This window comes from Stegastes partitus, unplaced genomic scaffold (genome assembly GCF_000690725.1).
Source record: "Stegastes partitus isolate 25-593 unplaced genomic scaffold, Stegastes_partitus-1.0.2 Scaffold656, whole genome shotgun sequence".
Taxonomy (NCBI): Eukaryota; Metazoa; Chordata; class Actinopteri; family Pomacentridae; genus Stegastes; species Stegastes partitus.
This window is the reverse complement of record NW_007578387.1, coordinates 57,432-79,028: the sequence shown is the minus strand read 5'-3', so window position 1 is coordinate 79,028 and position 21,597 is coordinate 57,432. Positions and strand designations below refer to the sequence as shown.

The 21,597-nt window shown below is 41.7% G+C and overlaps 1 protein-coding gene across 2 annotated transcripts in view; it reads left to right on the top strand.

The window, feature by feature from the left end:
• The window catches only part of rabgap1 (RAB GTPase activating protein 1), a 78,533-nt gene that overhangs the window by 183 nt on the left and 56,753 nt on the right, over positions 1 to 21,597 (top strand). Inside the window, exons 2-7 of one of the 2 annotated variants that reach the window (XM_008290114.1) lie at positions 11,408 to 11,643; positions 13,423 to 13,452; positions 14,583 to 14,841; positions 15,179 to 15,392; positions 15,579 to 15,753; positions 20,587 to 20,747. In XM_008290114.1, coding sequence (XP_008288336.1) covers positions 11,491 to 11,643; positions 13,423 to 13,452; positions 14,583 to 14,841; positions 15,179 to 15,392; positions 15,579 to 15,753; positions 20,587 to 20,747 — 992 coding nt within the window. In that variant the 5' untranslated portion in view covers positions 11,408 to 11,490. The remainder of the gene's footprint in view (positions 1 to 11,407; positions 11,644 to 13,422; positions 13,453 to 14,582; positions 14,842 to 15,178; positions 15,393 to 15,578; positions 15,754 to 20,586; positions 20,748 to 21,597) is intronic. The other variant, XM_008290115.1, reaches the window with a different exon arrangement.

Sequence of the window (21,597 nt, the reverse complement as noted above, 5' to 3'; positions counted from 1 at the left end):
GTTAGCATGGCTAGCAGGCGTTAGCTAACAAGCCATAATACAGTAATGGCCTGCATCAAGGCTGTGTCCACGGCGGAGCAGTCAGCGGGTTTATTCACCAAATGACTGCCAACACCTTCACATGGCAGTTTGCATCAATTGCTTCACGGTCACGGAGTATTTTGGCCACATGGTCAATGTGTAGTTGGGCATTTTGGTCGGACTTTGAATCGATGACTGCTGTAGCTATCTTAGCTAACATTGGGCAGGTTGGTGAGGGCTAACTGGGGCAATAAGTTAACACTAGAGCTAGCTAGGCTCGCCCAACGTTATCGAGCACAAACTGATCGGTTTTAGTTCAGTTATCTGCTGCAGACTGGTGGTGTTTGAAAGGCCCCGTGCGATTTAACAGGCTGCACTGACAGGTAGCAGGGTTGCTGGTACCCAGATTAAGTGGTGTACCCGGTAGTCCAGAGAGCTAGTTACTGTGCATGCAACCAACATAACAGAATAACTGCAGATTCTCAAGCAGCACATATTTTGTTTGTCCTGTTTTATTTGTCACATTTGGAATTACTGGACGCTTGGGTTGTGGAATATTTGCTTGTATAGTGATACTTAACAGTAGACTAATTCATCCACTGTGCTTCTCTTGTAGTAACATGGACACTTAATTGATGTAATACACTGATGAGCATGTAGTACCTGAAATTACAACAGATGAGTCAGTAGCTTCACAAGAACATTAGTGGGGATTATAATGTGGTTTAGGCTGCTTCAACTGATTTGTTGGGTTTTTTTCTTTGTCATTTGATTGTTATGTTAAGCCCATGTTGACACGTGGAGTTTACTTTTTGATCTGAGTTATTCTTGAGCCAAGAATTCTGTCACAATTATTTTTTTGTTGCTGTTAGCCAAAGTACAGTTAGTGTCACATGATAAGGGGAAGATGAGCAAGGATTCCTTTGAACAGTCTGTCTGGTGGTTTGAATGTGAGTCTGAATTAAGTTTATTTGTTGAACGAACCCCATCGGATCATTCGACTAGTCCTCCAGCAAGCCACACAAAACCTCCTTAAATTGTTATTAATCAGTGTTCATGTACAAACTAACTGTGTATAGAGGATTATTAATAACATTACCTTAATCTTTATGTTCCTCTTAAAGAACTTTGTGCCCACACATGATCTACACAGTGAGTGTTTTTAAATTAACGTCTCTGATTCTGATTTCAACATATCTGAAGGATGTGGCATTCAGCAGCGTTCCTAAAAGAATCTAAGTCCTGTTCTGTGTTTTGGTGTTACCATTGCACAACTCTGTCAGTCAGTCGATGATTTGTTGAGGAAAAGTTATGGTCCACATTTCCCTTTGGCGTGGACGATAACCTGATCCAATATTCAGCTTTTTTCAGATTTTTTTAACTGATTCTGGTTAAAATAAATGAATTTAAAAGTGCGCTAGTTTGCCTCTGATTGGTCAGTTTGATTGGTTACATGTCACAAACCAGAGCCTGTCAACACTGAAGGACAAATGTTGAAAGTTCTCTTTTAATTTAACATGTGTAAAATAAAAGCCTTAAAAAAGGAAAAGCTTGACATTTAAGTTTGAGTTATTCTAAATTTTAAAGCCAAGATTTTCATTTACTGTAAGTGCATATCTGTTCCAAATATCAGTTATCCACTTCCTTGATACGAACAATCGGTATCAGCCATAAAAAAAACATTTCAGTCGTTCCTGACTTAATACCCAGGGGTTATTGTCGTGGCTAAAAATAGGATTGTAGAAACCAGTTGTCTTGTCTCTGTGTAAGCCTGAATAGTTCTCATCAGTGGATAACGTGAATGGCGACTGTGAGACAAATGTGCCAACTGCCGCATACGTCCAGTCAGCTGTTTGTTCCTGTTCAGTTTCCTGAAACTCCGGTATTATACAGTCTCATTTTCAGATAATGCACCTGTGCACATACACAAAAAATAGTAAACCCACATTAGTCTATGTGCAAATATTTGCTGTAATAACATTAATCAGTAAATATATTAGAAGAGAGGGAAGACCAGTTTTTCTCTGTTAAGCAATTTCTAACAGTTCTTTTATTTTTTGTTTTACCATTTGAATTATTTGATAGATAAGAAAGGTCTGGGGCTGCAAGGTGGATCGGTGGTTAGCACTGTTGCCTCGCAGCAAGAACGTTGCCCCAGGACACCTGGGATCTTTCTGCATGGACTTTGCATGTTCTCCCCGTGCCGCGTGGGTTCTCTCCGGGTTCTCTGGCTTCCTCCCACAAGATCCAAAAACACGTTAAGGTTAATTGGTGATTCTAAATTGTCCGTAGGTGTGAATGTGAGTGTGCTTGGTTGTCTGTCTCTAAGTGTAGCCCTGTGATAGACTGGTTACCTGTCCAGGTGAACCTGCCTTCACCCTTAGTCAGCTGGGATAGACTCCAGCCCCCCGTGACTCTAGTGAGGATTAGGCGGTGTATAGATAATGGGTGGATGGATAAGAAAGATCTGATTATCTTTTGGTTTTTAGATTTCAAGATTTGACGAATCAGTGATATTTCAGTTGTCAGTTTAGATGCTTCCTTACCAACTGTAGTGGCAAACACTGTGTTCATGAATTCTGTATGTTTGTCGGAGCAGAAATCTTCACTTCCCCTTATAATCACACTGTGTGCATGCTACTACATGCCACAGTCAGTTCTGTGTAAAGATGCAGCTAATGATTATTTGCTTCTTGAGGATTCAGTTACATGAGACAAACATCACTGATGCATTGAACACTTTTGGACTTTCAAGGGTGCCATCATCATGCATGTTTTAAAAATACACGCAGTATCACATTGAACACAGACAGAGCAGAAATTAAACGTTACTTTTCTAACTCATCTGCACTGTTTGTGTTGAGAGGACATCAGCCTGATATCTGCAGACAGCTGGCTAGCCAGCGTTAGAAACCCGGCAGGGACAGGCTGAATAAATTAGAATCCCCACGCTGTTCAGTGGAGTTTGACGCCTTCATACCTTGTAGCTACAGACAACATCTCATCAACAAACACATATCGAGACCTCAGATACAGATTTTTTTTATTCAGTCTTTGCTTCTGGCTGGTACACATTTTCGACATCATGGATCCCTAACTGAACCACTTACAACAGTTCTCTATGGGAGAGCCACTTTTAAATTTCAATACTGAAAACTACAGAAGGTGTGCAACCAGGAAATGAGACTCTAAGTAAATGTATTTCCGCTGTTCATCTTGTATGGCTTGTATCTCACTCCTTTTACATTGACCACCTGCAGTCTTGGTTTTGATTTTCAGCTGCTACATGCTTTAGCTCCTCATTGTTTCCTTTGCAACTTTGTTTGAATAGAAGTAGATCCATTTTTACTTTTCATGTGCTGCATGATGGTTAGATTCCCTTCCCTAGATAGCATCAGACCTTGCTCAACCAAACTAATAATGCATTAAATGTCCTCCCAGTTGATTTATTGGTATTATTTAGAGATATAATAATCCCCAAATACATGTGGAAAGGTTGCATGCCAATTACTTTATCTAATATTAAATTACCTTATACTATTTATTTACTTCTCCAGCAACACTTCTGTCATTGTGGTGCTTCAGAGGCCTGATGAAACTGGCAAACCTGTGGGGTTATAACATGTCTTGTAGCCTGTACTACCATCTTGTGCGTGAGAAGTGTAGGTGTTTTGAGTATTTTAGGAGTTATGTGTCTCCTGCCTGGATTATCATATTTGTTTTCCTGCCACGTGAACCACTGATTAAAGTTTGACATTGTGCTTAAGGTATTTCACTGACCTTCCAGACTTTTGGCAAGTAACCACCCCATACACATAATACTTAGCACAGATGTAACGCCCTTCCTGAGAAGTTTAGGAGTCAGTATTCCGATTTTCAAATGCAGGTTTTGATTATTTTTTAAACTCCAGGCCCAGTAACCTAATATCAGTGACTCAGGCTGCTTTCAGTTCTGTTTTGTGAAGGTGCATGCTTTCACACACATGTCAAGTTTCCTCTGCTCTTTATAAACCAGCTGAGATACACCAGCACCTAAATAAATATCCGTGAATAGCTGCAAAATGGCCGCAGCTCTAAATCGCAGTGAATGAGTTTGTTGCAGCTCGTGCCCCACTTCAGAAGTTAACGGCAGGGCCGCGCAGCGTGATTGAGTTTGTTTTGTTTTTTTTCTTCTCGGTCATGTGAGATTGTTTTGTTGTAGAGGCTTCATTCCTGGATAGCCGAGCAGGAGCATCTTGGATCTGAGTTGAGATCATTATCAGAGGCTGACACAGTAGAAATAAGATGTAAAAAATTAGGGACTGTATGAATTCATGACGTGCTCATTCAGGGATGCTCTTTTTGTTCATGTTGCATTTGACTCACCTTGCACTAGTTCAGGTTGTCTTTCATTTCTTCCCTTTTTCCTCCCTGACTCTCCTTTTCTCTCTGCTATCCCTGCCTGACTGAAATGACTGCTGCGAGGCTGGGTCGAAAGGGACTGTGTTGCAAGCCTGAATGCTCTCTGGCTGTGTCTGGCTGTGTCTTCCTCTCCCTTGTGAGGTGCACACAGGGCCCAGCTGGCAGCCCAGAACAGCCCGTTCAGCTGGAGAGTGGTAGGGAGCAAAACAAAATGAAGCGAAAAATGAAAGGCAGGCACGGCTTTTCAGTGTGCACATTTTTACACGTGCAGATAATTACAATTACAAATACTGCACCTCTGTCTGTGACTGTGAGGCTGCTCTGGTCAGTCGTCTGTTCCCAGAATTAAACCGGACACTGAGTGAGACATTGCAGGTCGCACCCAGATTACACCAACTAACCGCCGTCATCGCTTCACTGTTAAACAGCCAAGATGGTAACGCTGGAGTCCTTGTTTATTAAGTCCTTCTTTATTCTGCCTCCAAAAAAATCAAAATTTTTCATGTTTTTAGTAATAATTGAAAATGCACCACAGATACATTTTAGCAATGAACTCAGTGACCTTTTCAGGAAACAAGGCTTCAAAGAGTGCCACTCTGTGCACTTATGAACCTATGAAATAACAGTTGGTCAATTAGTCAATGACAGATTAAATGTTTCAGTCGTCATTCAAGCAACAAAAGCCACTTTCACGCTTATCAGATGTGCAGATTTGCAAGCTGTTCTTCATACTAAGTTAAAAATGTTTTGTTTATGAGATAAAACATGACCAACTGTTTCTAGTCGTAAGTGGAGTACAATGATTTTCTTAAAAAAAAATGAATTAAATTAATGATTAGCTCGTCAATGAATAGCTTTATTCATATGTTACAAAACTAAATGTGCTTTTAATTTCCTTTTAAATCAAAAATTCCCCACGTTTAGGCACTTTTTTACCACCGTATTTTATTAAAAAGAAATTAATTCTCATCCTCAAAGTGTATAATTTCACAAAGATAATACTCTATTGGGGAGGTAATATATATTATCTAGCAGAAGATGGGAGCAGGATACATGATTGGCAAACTGTGTCCCTGCCTGTCACCAGTCTGTGGCCTGAACAAGGGAAATTGCTCTAAATTAAATATTGTAATGGTGAACTTCTCTTCTTTTGCATTTTCCTCTCTTCTTTGAAACGTCCTCCAGTTTGAGGCAGTTCCAAACCTTTTAAAGCTTTCAGATCATTTTCAGTATCAGTAACAATCAGTAACCTGACTGGTAATGGATTGTGTGTCTTCCTGGAAGTGCACGAGGGCACTGGAAAGGTTGATAACGAACAGTGTGGCTTGGCAGGAGCAGGCGGAGATCTGTTGCTGAGGCTGGGGAGGAAAGACGAGTGACAAGGCGACCATTATAAGTCTGCTGGAGCTGCCAGCTAGTCAGAGACAAAGTATAAGGTCTGTGTGTGCATGCACATGTGTGCCTGTGGCTCAGTACTTATTTGTGTTCATTGAACAGCTGCTTTGTGTGTTTGTTTGTAGGCTATGTGTGATCCAGCATGAAATGGTAGCTTTTATTTTTTTTTTGTCTGCAAAGGTTGATAGGGTTTCAGTCTTTGCTGCATGAAGCGCAATTAGTTAGTGAAGCTTACGGCTGTCTTTCTCAGATGCAACCACAGTTAAAAGATATGACAAATGACCACTCACACTAAAATAGTGACTCATATGACTATCACGTTAAAAAGCTTTTTTGTTTTGTCTTTTGTCTCCAGTAGTTTAAGTCACTCTCCCGAGTGGGATGGAAGTACAGGATATGGCCTGTAACAGACAGTCAGCAGAACAAACCAACATAGAAAGCAAATAAACATGAAGAAATGCCCATAAATCCACTTAGAAAATGCAGCAATGACACTTCAGAAGGTTTTCTTCAGTTTTAGAGTAATCCAGTAACAATTGTCTATATGTTCATCGATACACAGTCGTGACTCAATATTTCGACCCTAAACAATCCCAAAACCTTGCTATCCGACAGGTTTTTAGGAAAAACGAACGGAACCCGTTAGAAACAGCCTTAACATAGCGACAGCCTTGGATTCTGACTCCGACGTGACATTTTATGTCACAAATCAGGATAACGGCGTATTTTCTGACTGAACAATCCCACAGATTGGCTACGTTCACACTGCAGGACTTAATGCTCAGTTTGGATTTTTTTGTGAAATCTGATTTTGTGCGAGTTCGTTCACATTTCCTATTAAATGCGTCTTGTATGTGATCTGTTGTGTGAACTTCATACAACCCAAAAGTGTCCCGCATGCGCAGAAGAGGACACGACGACGTCACACGCAGTGAGTTTGCTCAGTGTTTACGGAAGCAAACATGGATGGTAACAATGAAGTGTATCTTTTACTCGTAGTCCTCATGTGAAGTTTGCTGTAGTGGGTGTTTATTAGTATTCTGGTATACGGTGGGCTCACCAACACAGAGCATGAGTCTGGGGAGGGCCTGTATGTAAATACAGAGGTGAATAGAAGCAAATTAACATACAGTTGCTAATCAGATGACCGGAGATAAGGGGGGGGCAATGAACCACAGGTGATGAAATTGGAGTCTGGTGATCAGACGGGTGGTGGAGTCGGGGTTCTGATTGCATACAGTTGCTAATCAAAGGCAGGAGGTAAGGGGACAATGAACAGCAGGGGGTGGAATCGGGGATCTGTGGCAGGAGGTGGGAAAACACATGACAAAAGGTGATGGGAAAATACATGGCAACAGGGGGTGGAATTGGGGGTCTGTGACCATCAGAATAAAAGAAAATGACTTTCTTCATCAGTGGAAACAGAAATACGACCGGCGGTAACTAAGCCGGCATCAGCAGCCAAGTACTGCCTGTGTGTTCCGACCGCTGCCACCTCGGGGGTGCACTCTGATGGAACGTGCACAAGTGCATCAGTCAACTAGGCGTGAAATCCAGCGATGCGTAGTGTTCTAACAATACACTAGTTATTATAACAACTATAAACAATGAATATTAACAGCAAATGAGCCTTCCAGCATCAAGCCCTCCTTGGAACCTCAACCTCCGTCTTGACAATCCGACAGCCTTGCTATCCGACATAAACGGAGGTTTTACATTTAGTGTTGGATTATCGAGTCACGACTGTATTAAACAGGATTGCTAAAATTCTGCAAAGGTCTGTATCTTTGCCAGATATAGCATCTGATCATATTCCATCAGATCGGATGAAACATTTTTGACTTCTTCTGTTTTAACCAAAAGCCAGAATTCATGTCGATAAAATAAAGGTGACAGAAAGAAGAACTTCCTGTGAAAACAATCAGACATTCACTGTAAAATTTGAGCAACATTCGCATTAGCACGTCAGGCTGGAAATAATAACAGGTTATATTAAAATGACCACTGCTAGAGACATAATGTTGTTATAAGGTGTTTCTGTTGACTCACATTGTAGGTTAGTTATTACTGTGATAGTTAAAATAGTAGGACTTGGTTGCATCAACCTTATTATTAGAAGTGCATTTTTCAGTTATGTTGTTTGAGAATGCATGCTTTCTATCCATCTAAGTCGAAAACCTTATATTAAAACCTTATATTATAAACAATATCAACAAAAGCCTTTGTCGTGAAACTCGTAAACAAAAGAGCGTGTAGGTATTTAAAGCTCATCACTGCCAAATCTAACGTAAAAATGTACTGGCACACTAATCGTGCAGTGGGCAAGTGTGCTAAAAATGGAAAGCAGTTGCCTTTGAGCCAAAAGTAGTGCAAACATCTGCAGTCTCTTCAAGATTAAAAGCCTGCAAAGATGAGAAGGGGATTGATGCAAATAACCTTTCTCGATTGCTACCGAGTCGGATGCTTTGCTTTCTTTCCGACTGGTAATTTGCTGTTGTTCGTCAGATGTTCCCTGCAATTATTATTTCATATTAATGAAGTCAGTTGGCAGACGGAGCATCAAAGCAGACGGATCAAAGGGCAATGAACTCTCTTTCCTCTGGCTGATTACAACTCTAGTCAGGCTGAAATTGGCTAGAACTATGCTGGAAGTAGTGTCACGTGTCTGACATAATAATAGTGGTAACGGTGTGGACTGACCTGCCCCGTGAAGTGCAACAACACAATCGGGAGTGTACAGGAGCTGTCAGTCAGGAACAGTCTGTACACACCCACTCAGCTCCAAAAACACCTTTGATGGTGGACTGTGGGTGTGGAGGTTCCACGTTGGAAGTTATCATTAAACATTCTCCACAATTTTGCAGATATGTTGTACACAGCAGTTAAAAAAACCCAAAAAAACCCTGACATATTTGCTTGGTGGGTGAGTTAAACTACCTTCTGCTGGTCATAAACAATCAGTGAATGTACACTTCTGCGTGATCATGTGGTAATTGTGGTAACGTGTGCATGTGAGCGCTGGGATTTTCCAAAGACATTAGGAAGTGAAAAGGAGGTAAACAGAGGTGTGTTGGACTTGTGTGCTTTGTGCACAAAAGTGGTTGAAGCGGCTATTACACAGTAAAGTTCTGCATAACCTTCTCTCAGTGGCTGGTCATTATGTTTTGTTTTTTTTCACCATTTATCCACCAAATCTGTTCAATGACTGAGCCCGTATGACTTCATGAACATGAAACAGATAAGAATTATAAGAGAACATATTTTGTAGAGCTCTTTCTTGACCAAATGATGTGTCGTGTAAAAGCAACTATATACAGTCGTGACTCGATGATCCAACACTAAATGTAAAACCTTCTTTTATGTCGAATTGTCAAGATGGAGGTTGTGATACAAGGAGGGCTTGATGCTTGAAGGCTCATTTGTTGTTAATATTCATTGTTTATAGTTGTTATAATAACTAGTAGTGCTGGTCCCAATAGCACTTTCTGGTCTCTGGATGTTTGGGCCCAATTAATGATGACTATTTAGGGTGGTTGAGGGGGAAGCTTCCACCCCGGGGGAGCGCTCCGACGGGGTGAAAGTGGCCGGAATGCAGAGGCGGTACTTGGCTGCTGATGCCGGTTTAGTTAGCGGTCACAGTTCTGTTTCCACCATTGGTGGAGGCGGAGGCGGGGGAGTGGCAGATACGCTCCACTGTTACCATCCATGGTTACCTTCGTAAACACTGAGCACGCTCGCTGCGTGTGACGTCGTCGTGTCCTCTTCTGTGCATGCGGGACACATTTGGCTCGTATGAAGTTCACACAGCAGATCACATACAAGTCGCCTTTAATTAGAAATGTGAACAAACTCGCAAAAAAACCCCGGATTTTACAGAAAAATCTGAATTGGGCATTAAGTCCTGCAGTCTGAACATCGCCACTCTGTGGGATTGTTCAGTCAGATAATACGCCGTTGTCCTGATTGGTGACATTAAATGTCATGTTGGGGTCGGAATCCTAGGCTGTCGGTATGTTAAGGCTGTTTTCTATGGATTCCATTCGTTTTTCCTAAAAACCTGTCGGATAGCAAGGTTTAGGATTGTTAAGGGTCGGATTATCGAGTCACGACTGTAGTTATATGATGTGGACATCAACTGTGTAGTATTGAATCTAGATTCCAGTGACAAACTGACCAGTTATAGGGTTCAAGTTTCCTACTTCTTCTGTGACCAATCATTGTACACTGCAACTCTTCAGTTTTGCAGTACAAGTAACAAAACAGCAGCCAGGACTTTTGGATGAATAACAGTTACTAATTTCCTCAGTTTGCTTTGAAAGGACAAAAAGAACAAACCTGAGCTGTGAGTTTATGTTGCTCATTTTGTGTTTGGCATCCTCACGATAACATTCCTGTCAGGACAAAGTGTTGTAAAACCTTGTAGTTGCACAGAGGTAGCCGCTAACATTAAAGTTTATTCTCGGTGCATATTACAATGTTATCTTAAGTAATGCACATTACTAACCGCTTTGACCTTTTCTCCTTTTACTTTTCTATTGTCGGACCTGCTTTGAATAGGAAGGGCGGATGTAGGAGCCCAACAGGGAAGAAACTGCAACTGAAACCTTTGGAAAAATGGTGGAGGGCAAAGGCAGAGGAGAGCAGTAGGTGCTGAGAAAAACAGAAAGTTGCAGAGGGAGAGAAAAAAGAAGTAAAAGAGAGAGAGGTGAGAGAGCAAAAGGGAGGAGCGCGTCCAGAAAACAGCCAGAAATATTTTGTTATGGTCTCCTTTTATTGAATCTCTGGCAAGACCTTCCGTTGTGCTTTGCTTCCTGTGCTGCACACAATGGCACCTCCGTTTTGTTTTGTTTTTTTACTGTTGTTACCTCATGCCCTAATGGTGAAGATGGAGCTGCACTGAAAAAGCTTAAAACTAATTCTTATTTCTTACTTGAACTACACAGAGGCCCTCTGTGATCACAACTCATAGTCAAAAGTATTTCAAGCCTCAAAGATCTTCTGTTTTTTGTGGTTGTGGTGGCAGACCAGGATGACAGTCATGCACAATACACATTTAGCTTGTTGTGTGTTTAATGTATTTGTATGTACCTGTCTGATTCAGTGGTGATGGGCCACAGTTTACACATCGTAAGGAGAAACACTGACATGCATTAGATGGGTGGTTGTAGCCAGATGGCTTGTTGGTCAAGGCCTCGCTTTCATTTGCATCACCATGGCTTTGCATTGCATCAGGCTACTTTGCAAAACATTCTTCTTTATTCTGCTGAAATTTACAAAATTGTTCCAAATGACACACAGATCCCTTTTCTCCAGTCTGTCCAGTTTCATTGCTTCTTCATTGTATTCTCTCGCCTGTCACGTCCTCTATTTTCTCCTTAATGCCCAGTCTCTGGGTCTTGTGAAGCTCTCACACAGTTTTCTGTAGGTGTTTGTAAAGACCTGTAAATACGAATACTCAATTATTTCACCATTTATAGGGTAATAGGCTGAGTTTCCACTTGCTTTATACAGTGCTTTTCATGGATTCCATCACATCATGACTGTTTTCTGCTTTTTTCCTTTATTTATTTTTATTTTTTTCTTTTTCTAGGTGATTTTGCTCATCATCTCCCACCACTTCCTCCTCCCGTCTTCCATTCATGAGCAGCGTGGCTGAATTTAACAGCGGCAGCCATGGATGACAAGGGCTCGGTGGGGAAGATTAGCGTGTCTTCGGACTCAGTGTCCACTCTCAACAGTGAGGACTTTGTCCTTGTGTCCCGGCTGGGGGACGAGACACCCTCCTCCACTAATAATGGTAGTGATGACGAAAAGACAGGACTGAAGGTAAGGATGGTTGGGTGTAGGTATGGACGCAAGTACGAGGGAGAGAAGGGGGACTTAAGAGGTGTAATAGTTAGAGTTTAAGTGCTGAATGCCACAGGTCTGTTGACATTTACAGAGATAAATGCTTTCCTCAGGTGCTTCTTCTTACTATTCGTATGCTCAGTGCTGATTAGCTCTGATCAAATAGGAAGAGTTATAATCACGTTCAAAACACCTGTTTGATAACAGATTGTGCTGCAGGCTCCTATCAGCACTCTTTCTGTCGTAGTAAAACTGATTTAAGAGTGCATGTCAAGTCACTCGGCTATAACCTGTTTGTCATCGAGGTGCTTTGAATCAACACCTTAATGTTCATGTGTCTGTATTTATTTGTAAGCAATGTAATGCATTAAAAAAAAAAATGCAGATTACAGATCACTCACTTGTCAAACGCTCTCAACTCATCATTTTAAACATGCAGCGGTTTTTAGATCACATTTATTACTCTCACACTCTTAACCATAACACTAACCATTTCTTGTTTTGCTTTTATCATTCGCACTCTACCTTTTGCTCATAGTTGGTCTTAGATGTGTGTGTGTGTGTTTCATTTGTTTGCCTTTTGTGACTGGCTACTTGCAGCCCTTGTGTGCACGTTCACGTACATCTCGAGCAGTCTGTTGTAGGATTTGTCTGTTGTGAAGAACTGCGTGTCTTTCAAACCTGTGAGGAATGAAATTTGTTTTTGAAGTTTTACCACTGAAAACTGCCCTAAGTAGTAAAGAGAAGTGGAAAAAGAAGGATGTGGACAATAAATCCATACATCAAACAGCTGACAATAACAGTCTTCTCCTTTTTTTGCGAGGGCCGAAAGTGTAAGAAAAGTCAGCTGATATTTTGCAATTGTGTTTGTGTCAGCAATTCGAATGCAGCTTAACTTTGGGAAAACACTTCTCATCCGTAGTCAGCCAGCTGCTCCTGTTTGAATACATCCGTGTGCTACCGTCGTGTTGTACGGCTGCAATACAGGATGCACTCCGTGATTGAATTCAGCGCTTCCGTTCGGACTCACTCAGGAAGATATTAGCTCATGAACAGTGTCGTGATGCAGCTTGGACCTCGCTTTGAACCCACTGCCAGGGCAAATAACAGGGTTGTGTTACTGGAGTGTAGCTGTCCACGAAGACAACAGAGAGTTTTGAGGGAATAAATGTGGCCAACAGCCGCCATCCTGTGTGTGTCCCTACTGGGTTCAGGTTTCTATTCTCCTCCTTCTCCTCTCCTCTCCTCTCCTCTCCTCTCCTCTCCTCTCCTCTTATTGAATTAATACTTCTGGCTCACATGTTCATACTGTGTCCATTAGTTTGTCTCATCAAACTCGGTACCACAAGATGGCGCCAGCAGAGCATGGATGTTGCATATTCAGTTCATGAGAAGATGCCACACTTCTCTGTTGTTTGCTGTGCTTGGAGAAAATGTGATTTTTATTTTTTTTTTCATATTACCCGAAACAGTTATGTTGATGGACAGCTCAGGAGAGGTTTTGTGCTTCCTAGTTGACATTGTCTGCCTGCTGTCAGATGGATGACAAGCAGCACCTGACACCCATCCACTGTTCTCAGTATGTAGCGGTGAAATCACTCCATCCACTGACACCCGCCACTCGGTCATCTTGATATCATGTTTTTGTTGGTTTTTTTGTTGCCTGCCGACACACTCTTGTGCACATTTCCCTCCCAAGTCAGTCCATCCAGTCAGGCCCAGGAGTCAGTGTTTCTAAACTTGTTGTTTGTTATGCAGGTGATTTCTGAGGAAGGGGTCAGCTTTAAGGTCAGTCTCTTCTCTCGCTGTCTTTTCTTTCCTTCTCTTCTCTCTCTCTCCGTCTCTCTCTATCTTGTATATATCTCCTCTTTCTTTCTGTGATGTGATTCCGTGGTGATTCTGTCTGTGATTATTTGTGCTTCCTTTGCCGTCCGCTGAGCGACGGCCCTCCTAGTTCTTTAGTAGTTTGGTTTTGATGACGGTAGTGATAGACATTCCTACATATAGACCGTAGTTACCTGACATTTCCCCAGGCTTGTAGCACTACCTGTAAACCACAACTCCTGCTGCAGCTGCATAGTGACAAAATGATGCGTGAACCTAAATACAGAATAGATAGCTGGCTTCCCCAAAGAATAAGCTTTTTCTCATTATGCCAATTGTTCTGTGGCACAAGAACTGTTGGCATTGCAGTCGTAGTATCCATCCTGCTGTAGATTATTATCCTAGCCTGACAACATTGGAAACATGCACCGATCCATGGCAAACCGTTTACGGAGAGCCCACTTGGAGCATGTTACCAATACGTCACCCGTGAAATCACAAACACCGCAGAGAAAATCAGATGTGTATCCTCGGTTGCTCAGTACAACAGTGCCCTCTTCAGTGTAAGTCCAATCACCATTTGCTGCTGCTGCTGCTGCCGCCACAGCAGGTTGGGACATAGAGCTTCGCCTCATTTTGTGGCATTTCATGGTTAGGACGCAACTTTCTCTTGGTAGTTTTTATTCGGTCGATTCAGAGCAACAGTACGTACAGTCAGTGTTGTCACAGTTGTTCTATTGCACTGGTACTGGTAGTTCACACTTTGAACTGACTTATCTACTAATCACTAATACGGGATGAAATCTAATAAAGATGTATCTCTGACATGAAACACGACATCTTTTCCCTTTGAACACACTGCAATCACTTGAACTGAATTATAAGATCACTGCTAGATTCAGAGTCACTGCACATGTTTAGAAACTGTAAGAAACTTGTAATGAAGGTTATGGTGATCACATTTTGCAATAAGAATGTTATGTTTTTTACATGTTTGGGTGTAAAGTTGTGATTTTCTGTGCCTCCTTTTGTGGTTGTGTGCGTGCTTGTTGCTATGTGTGCATGTGTGATTCTGTACCTTTTGTGTGTATCAGATTGTGGGGAATGGAAGTGAGCAGCAGCTCCAGAGGGAGTTAGAAGATGTCCTCATGGACCCGTCGGTAGCTGACACTGGGACCGCATCAGAAGCAGGAATGGACAGCCTTGGCAGGGGCGACCATGGCCACCTTCCTACCACAGCGTCACCTGTACCGCCGGGCTCTGACCCGCTGAGCGCACCGCCGCCCAAGTTGGAGATGGTGCTTCCTGTTCAGACGGCGCAGGAGAGCGAGCTGAACGAGAGGTCGTACAGAGGTGAGCCAGGATGTGACTGTTTTAATCCTCTTTTCTCACTTCTGTCGAAGCTCACACAGCGGGGGTTATCTTCAGTTTTATAGATTTTTTGAGACACTAACAGTTCACAGATGCAGACAGGTTTCTAAATCATATTTCGTAAGTTGTGCCTTTTTATATCCCCGAAGAAGACTGTTGCTATTTTCGTCCTATTTGTCTTTTCTGTTTCATGATTTTCGTCTAGTGTTATGACTTCTCAACCATCCACCTAAAGCCTCTCCTAATTTTTCATTTCTTCTTCTCTGGCAAGTCAACTTATCTCAGGCTTTTCTCCTTTCTTTTCTTTCCCAATTTGCAGGAGATGAATCGTCATCAGAAGGCAGCCCAAGCAGTCCAATTCCAGATGAGGACAGCGTTGTGTTCAGCCAGCTGACATATCTCGGGTGTGCCTCGGTCAATGCCCCCCGGAGCGAGGTGGAGGCCCTGCGTATGATGAGTATTCTGAGAGGGCAGTGCCAACTCCCCCTGGATGTCACGCTGTCTGTGCCAGGAGTGTCTGAAGGCACTGTCAGGTAGGGGGAACGTATGGATAATCGGTTCATTATATGGATTGTTAGTTCCACTTTCACAGTCAACTACAAAAAACGTGCATGCAATGTGCATGCTTCACCACTTACACACAGCACACATGGCAAAACTGAGTGATTCAATGGTGACTTTAAAGCCATCTGACAGCAAAATCTTTGATATTTTAACAGGTTGTTGGACCCCCACAACAGTACTGAGATTGCCAACTACCCTATCTACAAGATTCTGTTCTGTGTACGAGGCCACGACGGGACACCGGAGAGCGACTGCTTTGCCTTCACTGAGAGCCACTACAATGCCGAGATCTTCAGGATCCATGTGTTCCGCTGCCAAATACAAGAGGCGGTGAGCGTTTAACGTTTAAGTAATTGTTGTTGTCTAACTCAATTAAAGTATATGTGCAGCGCTCGTATTTGCCAAGCTCATAAAAACTTTACACAACAGACTGCCATTTAGACAGGAATGCGAGTAAAAATGATTTCAGCTGACATCACATAACTTAGATTTTTACATGAAACGCATATAACAAATACAGTTGTGAACTGCAGTTTACATGCACTACTAAACACCACCATGGCAGTCTGGAGTTTCTAATGACTCCTATTAGTTTTCTATGGTGGAATCACTGAAACACACACGTCTTTGTAACAAAAACATGCATTTGAGCTCTTTCTTAGATTTATTATAAGTCTTTTGGAAAAACAGCTTCAGGAATCTGCTTGGTCAAAAATATATATACAGTAATGCTAATATTTTGGCCATATTCACCTCAGTTAGAGGCTTTAGGAGCCATCCGCAGACTTCTGGTTGTACCTTTGACCACTTCATGATCACCTTCACAAAACTTCTATGATACACCAGTCATGACTCGATAATTCAGCGCTAAATGTAAAACCTTCTTTTATGTCAAATAGCAAGCACTCTGACAGGGTGGAAGTGGCCGTTTAGGACACCGGTCACAGTTCTGCTTCCACCATCAGTGGCGGAGACGGGGGACAAGTTACGCTCCACCGTTACCATCCGTGTTTACGTCCACAAACACTGAGCACGCTCGCTGTGTGTGACGTCGTCGTGTCCTCTTCTGCGCATGCGGGACACTTTTGGGTCGTATGAAGTTCACACAGCAGATCACATACAAACCGCTTTTAATTGGAAATGTGAAGAAACTCGCAAAAAAAAAAAATCGGATTTAAAAAAAAAATCCAAATGTAGCATTAAGTCCTGCAGTCTGAACGTAGCCAATCTGTGGGATTGTTCAGTCAGATAATACGCCGTTATCCTGATTGGTGACATAAAATGTCATGTTGGAGTCAGAATCCAAGGCTGTCATTATGTTAAGGCTATTTTTCATGAATTCCGTTCGTTTTTCCCAAAAACCTGTCGGATAGCAAGGTTTTGGATTGTTGAGGGTTGGATTATCGAGTCACGACTGTATACAGACGCACGTGTGTGTGTGTGCTTTTCTTTACAACTGTACAGTCAGTGTTACTGCAGTTCAGTTAGGTAACCAAAGAGGGAGAAAAAGCCTCTCCTCTAACACATATGACACCTTCTTCTCGTTTTTCCTCACTTCTGCTCTCACTTTTACATATACATGTGTCCACACTCACATGGCCAGAGGTACACTGGTTGACCTTGTCTTAAATAGTTGATCTCTCCTTAGCCTTTCCCTCTGGGTTCAGTGTCAGTGTGGGAGCTTCTTCAGTGCTCCCCTGGGGATTATGTCATGCAGCGCAGTTTGCATTGCGATGCAACCGTGTGCAGCCATACACACAATCCCCAAAGCCAACTTGCACTGGGGGGGAATTGTCATTGCTAATATACGGTCGGTTCAGCAGAATAGAAGAGGGAACTCACTCAAGAAACTGGGTTAAAATACAGCTTCGATGTTCACTGACCCGATTTCTCCCTCATGGAAGCACTCTTCCTTCAATGTCACTAAGAGCCCCCAGACATGCGCTACTTTATCTCTCGTGCATCAGCCAACGATCCAGTTTCCCAGACATCCACCCACAATACATGTACTCACACCAAAACACACGGAAGTAAGCTCCAATAGTTTTTCATGCATTCACTCAGCGTCTTCCTTGTTTCTAGCTCTGGCTTTCTTCCTCACAGTCTTCCTCTTGTACCTGCCCTTGTCTTCCTTCCAGTCTCACAGCAACAAACCCATCTACACTGTCTTTTTTGGCCTTTCATTCTCACTTTTAGATGGTTGTGAGTCAGCCCATTGGTTGCCTCTTGCTTCAGGAAAAAGCTGCTCCAGTCATGTGCTTCACATCAGCCTCAACTCTGCAGTAAACGACTCATATGACCTCCTAAATGTGTTTATTTATTCATTAGGAGGTCTTAACTTATTTATATAGAAATATATTTTTTAAAACTGAAACAAAAAATATTCACTCTTTTTGACAAAATCTGTATTTTTAAAAAATAATCTTTTAATTGCAAACACTCCCAAAGTAACCCTGTAGCAAGTCTTCACATTAAATATGTAGATTTTCTTTACCCATAATCTCAATTTGGAAAAGAAAATTCTCCTCATTTTACAAAGCAGTTACTCTCAGTTCATCCTTGTTAGGTAATCATGTGCCTCTTTTTTTGAGATTTTGTGGAATTTCTTTTTCTCAATAGGTTTGTGGATTTTGTGGAAATGTTCATACATAAAGCAAACCACCTCCTCAGTCCCGCTTCGCTTTGTGCCAGACCTCCTAGTCAGGCCCCAAGGCTGGTCTGTAACGATTCCCCCCTGATGTTAACGGTGCTGCAGAGCCCTGCTCAGTCTCATGCTTATCACCTCCTTTTTTATGACTATAAACTTGCTGCTCAGAGATGTATATATCTTGTGCCATGTAATTCAAATCGGTTCACCTTTAATGGATTTGTTTTTTCACAAGTGATCTGAGCTCCTATCCAATTAAATAACATGTAGAAAGCCAAACACAGTAAAAATGACTCAGTGGTTTTTTGCAGTTCCATGAAGCTGAAAATCTCTTAAAGTCTCATGTCAGTGTGCACATGAACATAATGCTGAAAAGACTTTTAAGTGGCTGGATCCAAAATCATCATAAGATCTTGTGTAATTCCTTTCTTAACAAACCCAAAGGTTAAAACATAAAACACGTCCTCAATAGTTTATTTGACATATTTAAAATATTTCCCAGAGCTTCCTTAAAAGTACAAAAATAACCAGCGACAGAAACTATGAATGAAATTCAAGTAGTGAAGAGAAAAGGATGTAACAGCTGTCCTTCTTTCCGATGTGAATACGTTTGTTTGACAGCTCCTTTTGTGGAATCCAGCGTTTTTTGTGGGGGTAATAGCTTGAATTTATTTTGACTTGTGTTATTACAAAAGCACTCAATGTCAGTCTAAAGTGTACGTCAGGCTGGATGTTTTTGAAGTACAGCTGTTCATGTCTTAAAATGTGCTCCTTCATGCTGCACACAAAGAAAAACAAAATCCATTTGGAGACATTGAAAACTGGTCAGCTTTGACTCTAGCATTGATCGAAACCGTACAGAACAACAGTCCCATTGTGTTAAATGTTAAAATCATTATTCCACCAATACAGGGGGTCACCCCCCATCTAACTCTACTCATCCCACATCTCTTACATCTCCTCCCCTGTTGTTTCTCAATAAATAAACCCGCTGCAATCTCCTTCTACTGCACCAGGAATATAACAAAGGCTTTGTGTAGGAAAGGTTAGAAGCTGCTTTATACCCTGAGCTTGAAAAAAAAAAAATCAAGAGTGTTGTTGTTTATTGATAACAGCAGTTTCCCCACACCGTCTTTTCAGGCACTAAACCTCAATGTTCTGCTGTTTACCAGAATTAGAAATGATCCAAAACCACTGTGGCCGTGGGCCTCTAGTCAGGGGAGAGCTCTGTGATTTAGCACAAAATCACACACACATGTCTGTTCGGTAATAATCAGAAAATAAAAGACTTTTCTCTTCACTAAATGCAATGCTCATAAATTTAAACTCTTGTTAGCGGAAAAGTATATTTAGAGAATGTAAATAAATTATTACCACCCAGTTTTTCCACACTTGGCAGCCTCTAGCTGCTCCCCCCCAACAACTCTGCTCCTCTTTAGGGTTCGAGATTTAGCAGAACTCTGCAGTTTCTGGCAGCACTGAGTTGTCTTTGTTTTATGTTAATGCGAACAATACCTCCACACTGTGACTCAAAGGCAAATATGAATCAGTGTTTTAATGAGGGTTCAGAATGGATGATATGTAGGAGGGTTTTCAGTCAGTGGAGTAGTGGGTCACATGTGCACAGGTCTGATAGAACTTGAGTTTACTTTGATTCGTGCCAATATCTTTGGTCTCTAAAACTCAACTTTATGGTCCACAAGATATTTCGGCTACTGGAGCTGATAGAATTTTTGCCAACGCCAAAAAACCTGCTGCAGCATTTAGCCTTTTAACACTGTTTATTATCTTATCAGCGGATGCTTTCCATTTCCAGCTATGTAATTAACTTGTCATTGGTGCCTTTGTCCACATCTAATGGAGACAACAGAGCAGGGGACAGGAAGAGGAGAGCTGTGTTGAAATATAATTTTGCTATTGTTGTCTTTACTTTTTTGTTGAATGAAGATCACTAAAGGTCATTACTTCCTCTTCAAACACAAATCGTTAGGGTGCTTATGGGGAGTGTGCTCCACTGAATGAATTAGCTAACTGATGCTTAATTAATTAATAAATGAAAGGACAAGTGCTTTTGTTCAGTTTCCCAGTTATCAAATGAACAACTTTAGCTTAAACTTCATGGGTTTAGCTAACAGATGGGCGACCTCAGCTCCCCTCGCTTGTTGTCTGTGGTCGCCACACAGGAAAGCAACTGATTGGAAACTCAACATCACAAGTGGTGTGACTGAAAATATCTGTCGTCTTCATGTGGAAACTTTCCTTGAGGGAAGTCGCTAGTGCAGAATAATGAACTGTAAGTCTCGTGGTAGCTTACGTAAGTTCAGTCTTCTTGGTAAGGGTGTAAATGCAGTTATTCATTTAAATGGTGCAATTTGTCAGTGTTTGGGTTTGAGTACATGACCTTCCTGTTCTTTATTCATGTGCATATTCTCTGCACAGTCGTGGCTTTAAACAGCATTTTACTGAATTCATGTGTCTTGTGAAGTTAATTACGTGTGTACGCTTTCATCCCGCAGGTGAGTCGGATACTGTACAGTTTTGCCACAGCCTTTCGGCGGTCAGCGAAGAAGGCAGTTCTGTCGTCTCAGCAGTCTGCGCCGCTCACCCCCGACAGCGACTTGTTTACTTTCACCGTCAGCCTGGAGATCAGGGAGGATGATGGCAAGGGTACATTCAGGTGAGGCTAGCGTTCAAACGTCTTGTATATTTAAAAAATTTTAAGGCATGGAAACCATCATTTAAGAGGTTGTCTAAACGAGACGAAACGACGAATAAATTAGAAACCGTAAACGTCATCATCAAATTGGATTTGCAATAGCCCAAGAACATGATGAATGTTTTTGATGAAAATATCCACCAAATATCCTGAGATTCACACAGCAAATGAGCAGCGTAATGCACATAAATACAGGAACATGCATCCCTAATTTTGAGGATCAAGTGTTGTTTAAAGTTTGCACACTTTCTGTTCACCCAATTATTAAAATCATAAACCTTCCTGAGGTTGACGGCAGGTGGAGTAAATGCTTCACACGAGGGAAGTGCCATCTGATTGGTTTATATATATGAAAAAAGAACATGTCGGTAAATGGAGCATGAAAATGATTAAGCTAACTGTACAGTGCTGAATAAAGAGGATCACAGAAGACGGATATTTTTATCACTTGTATTGATTAATCACACGTACACTTCAGATCAGAGAACAGGACAGAAAGTTCCTGTTTGTTCCATTCAGTGCATCTTCCCTGACCTTTTTCCTTTTTATTTAGTTTTGCCATAACACTGAGTCACTTCCGTGCGTTCACAAATAGCCCCAGATACTCAGCTCATTTGAAAAACAAAACAAAATAAACAAAAATATGCCGGAGAGTATTTTTAGCCGGCACATATTTCCTCCTCATTAGCTTACAGTTGATTATTTTTAGTGTTCTGACTCCCAAACAGACAGCTCCTACATGCAAGTACACACTGCTTGTGTTTGTGTTTTAGCGATTTTAAATAGTGTATGGAATGCTATGTAGAAACTG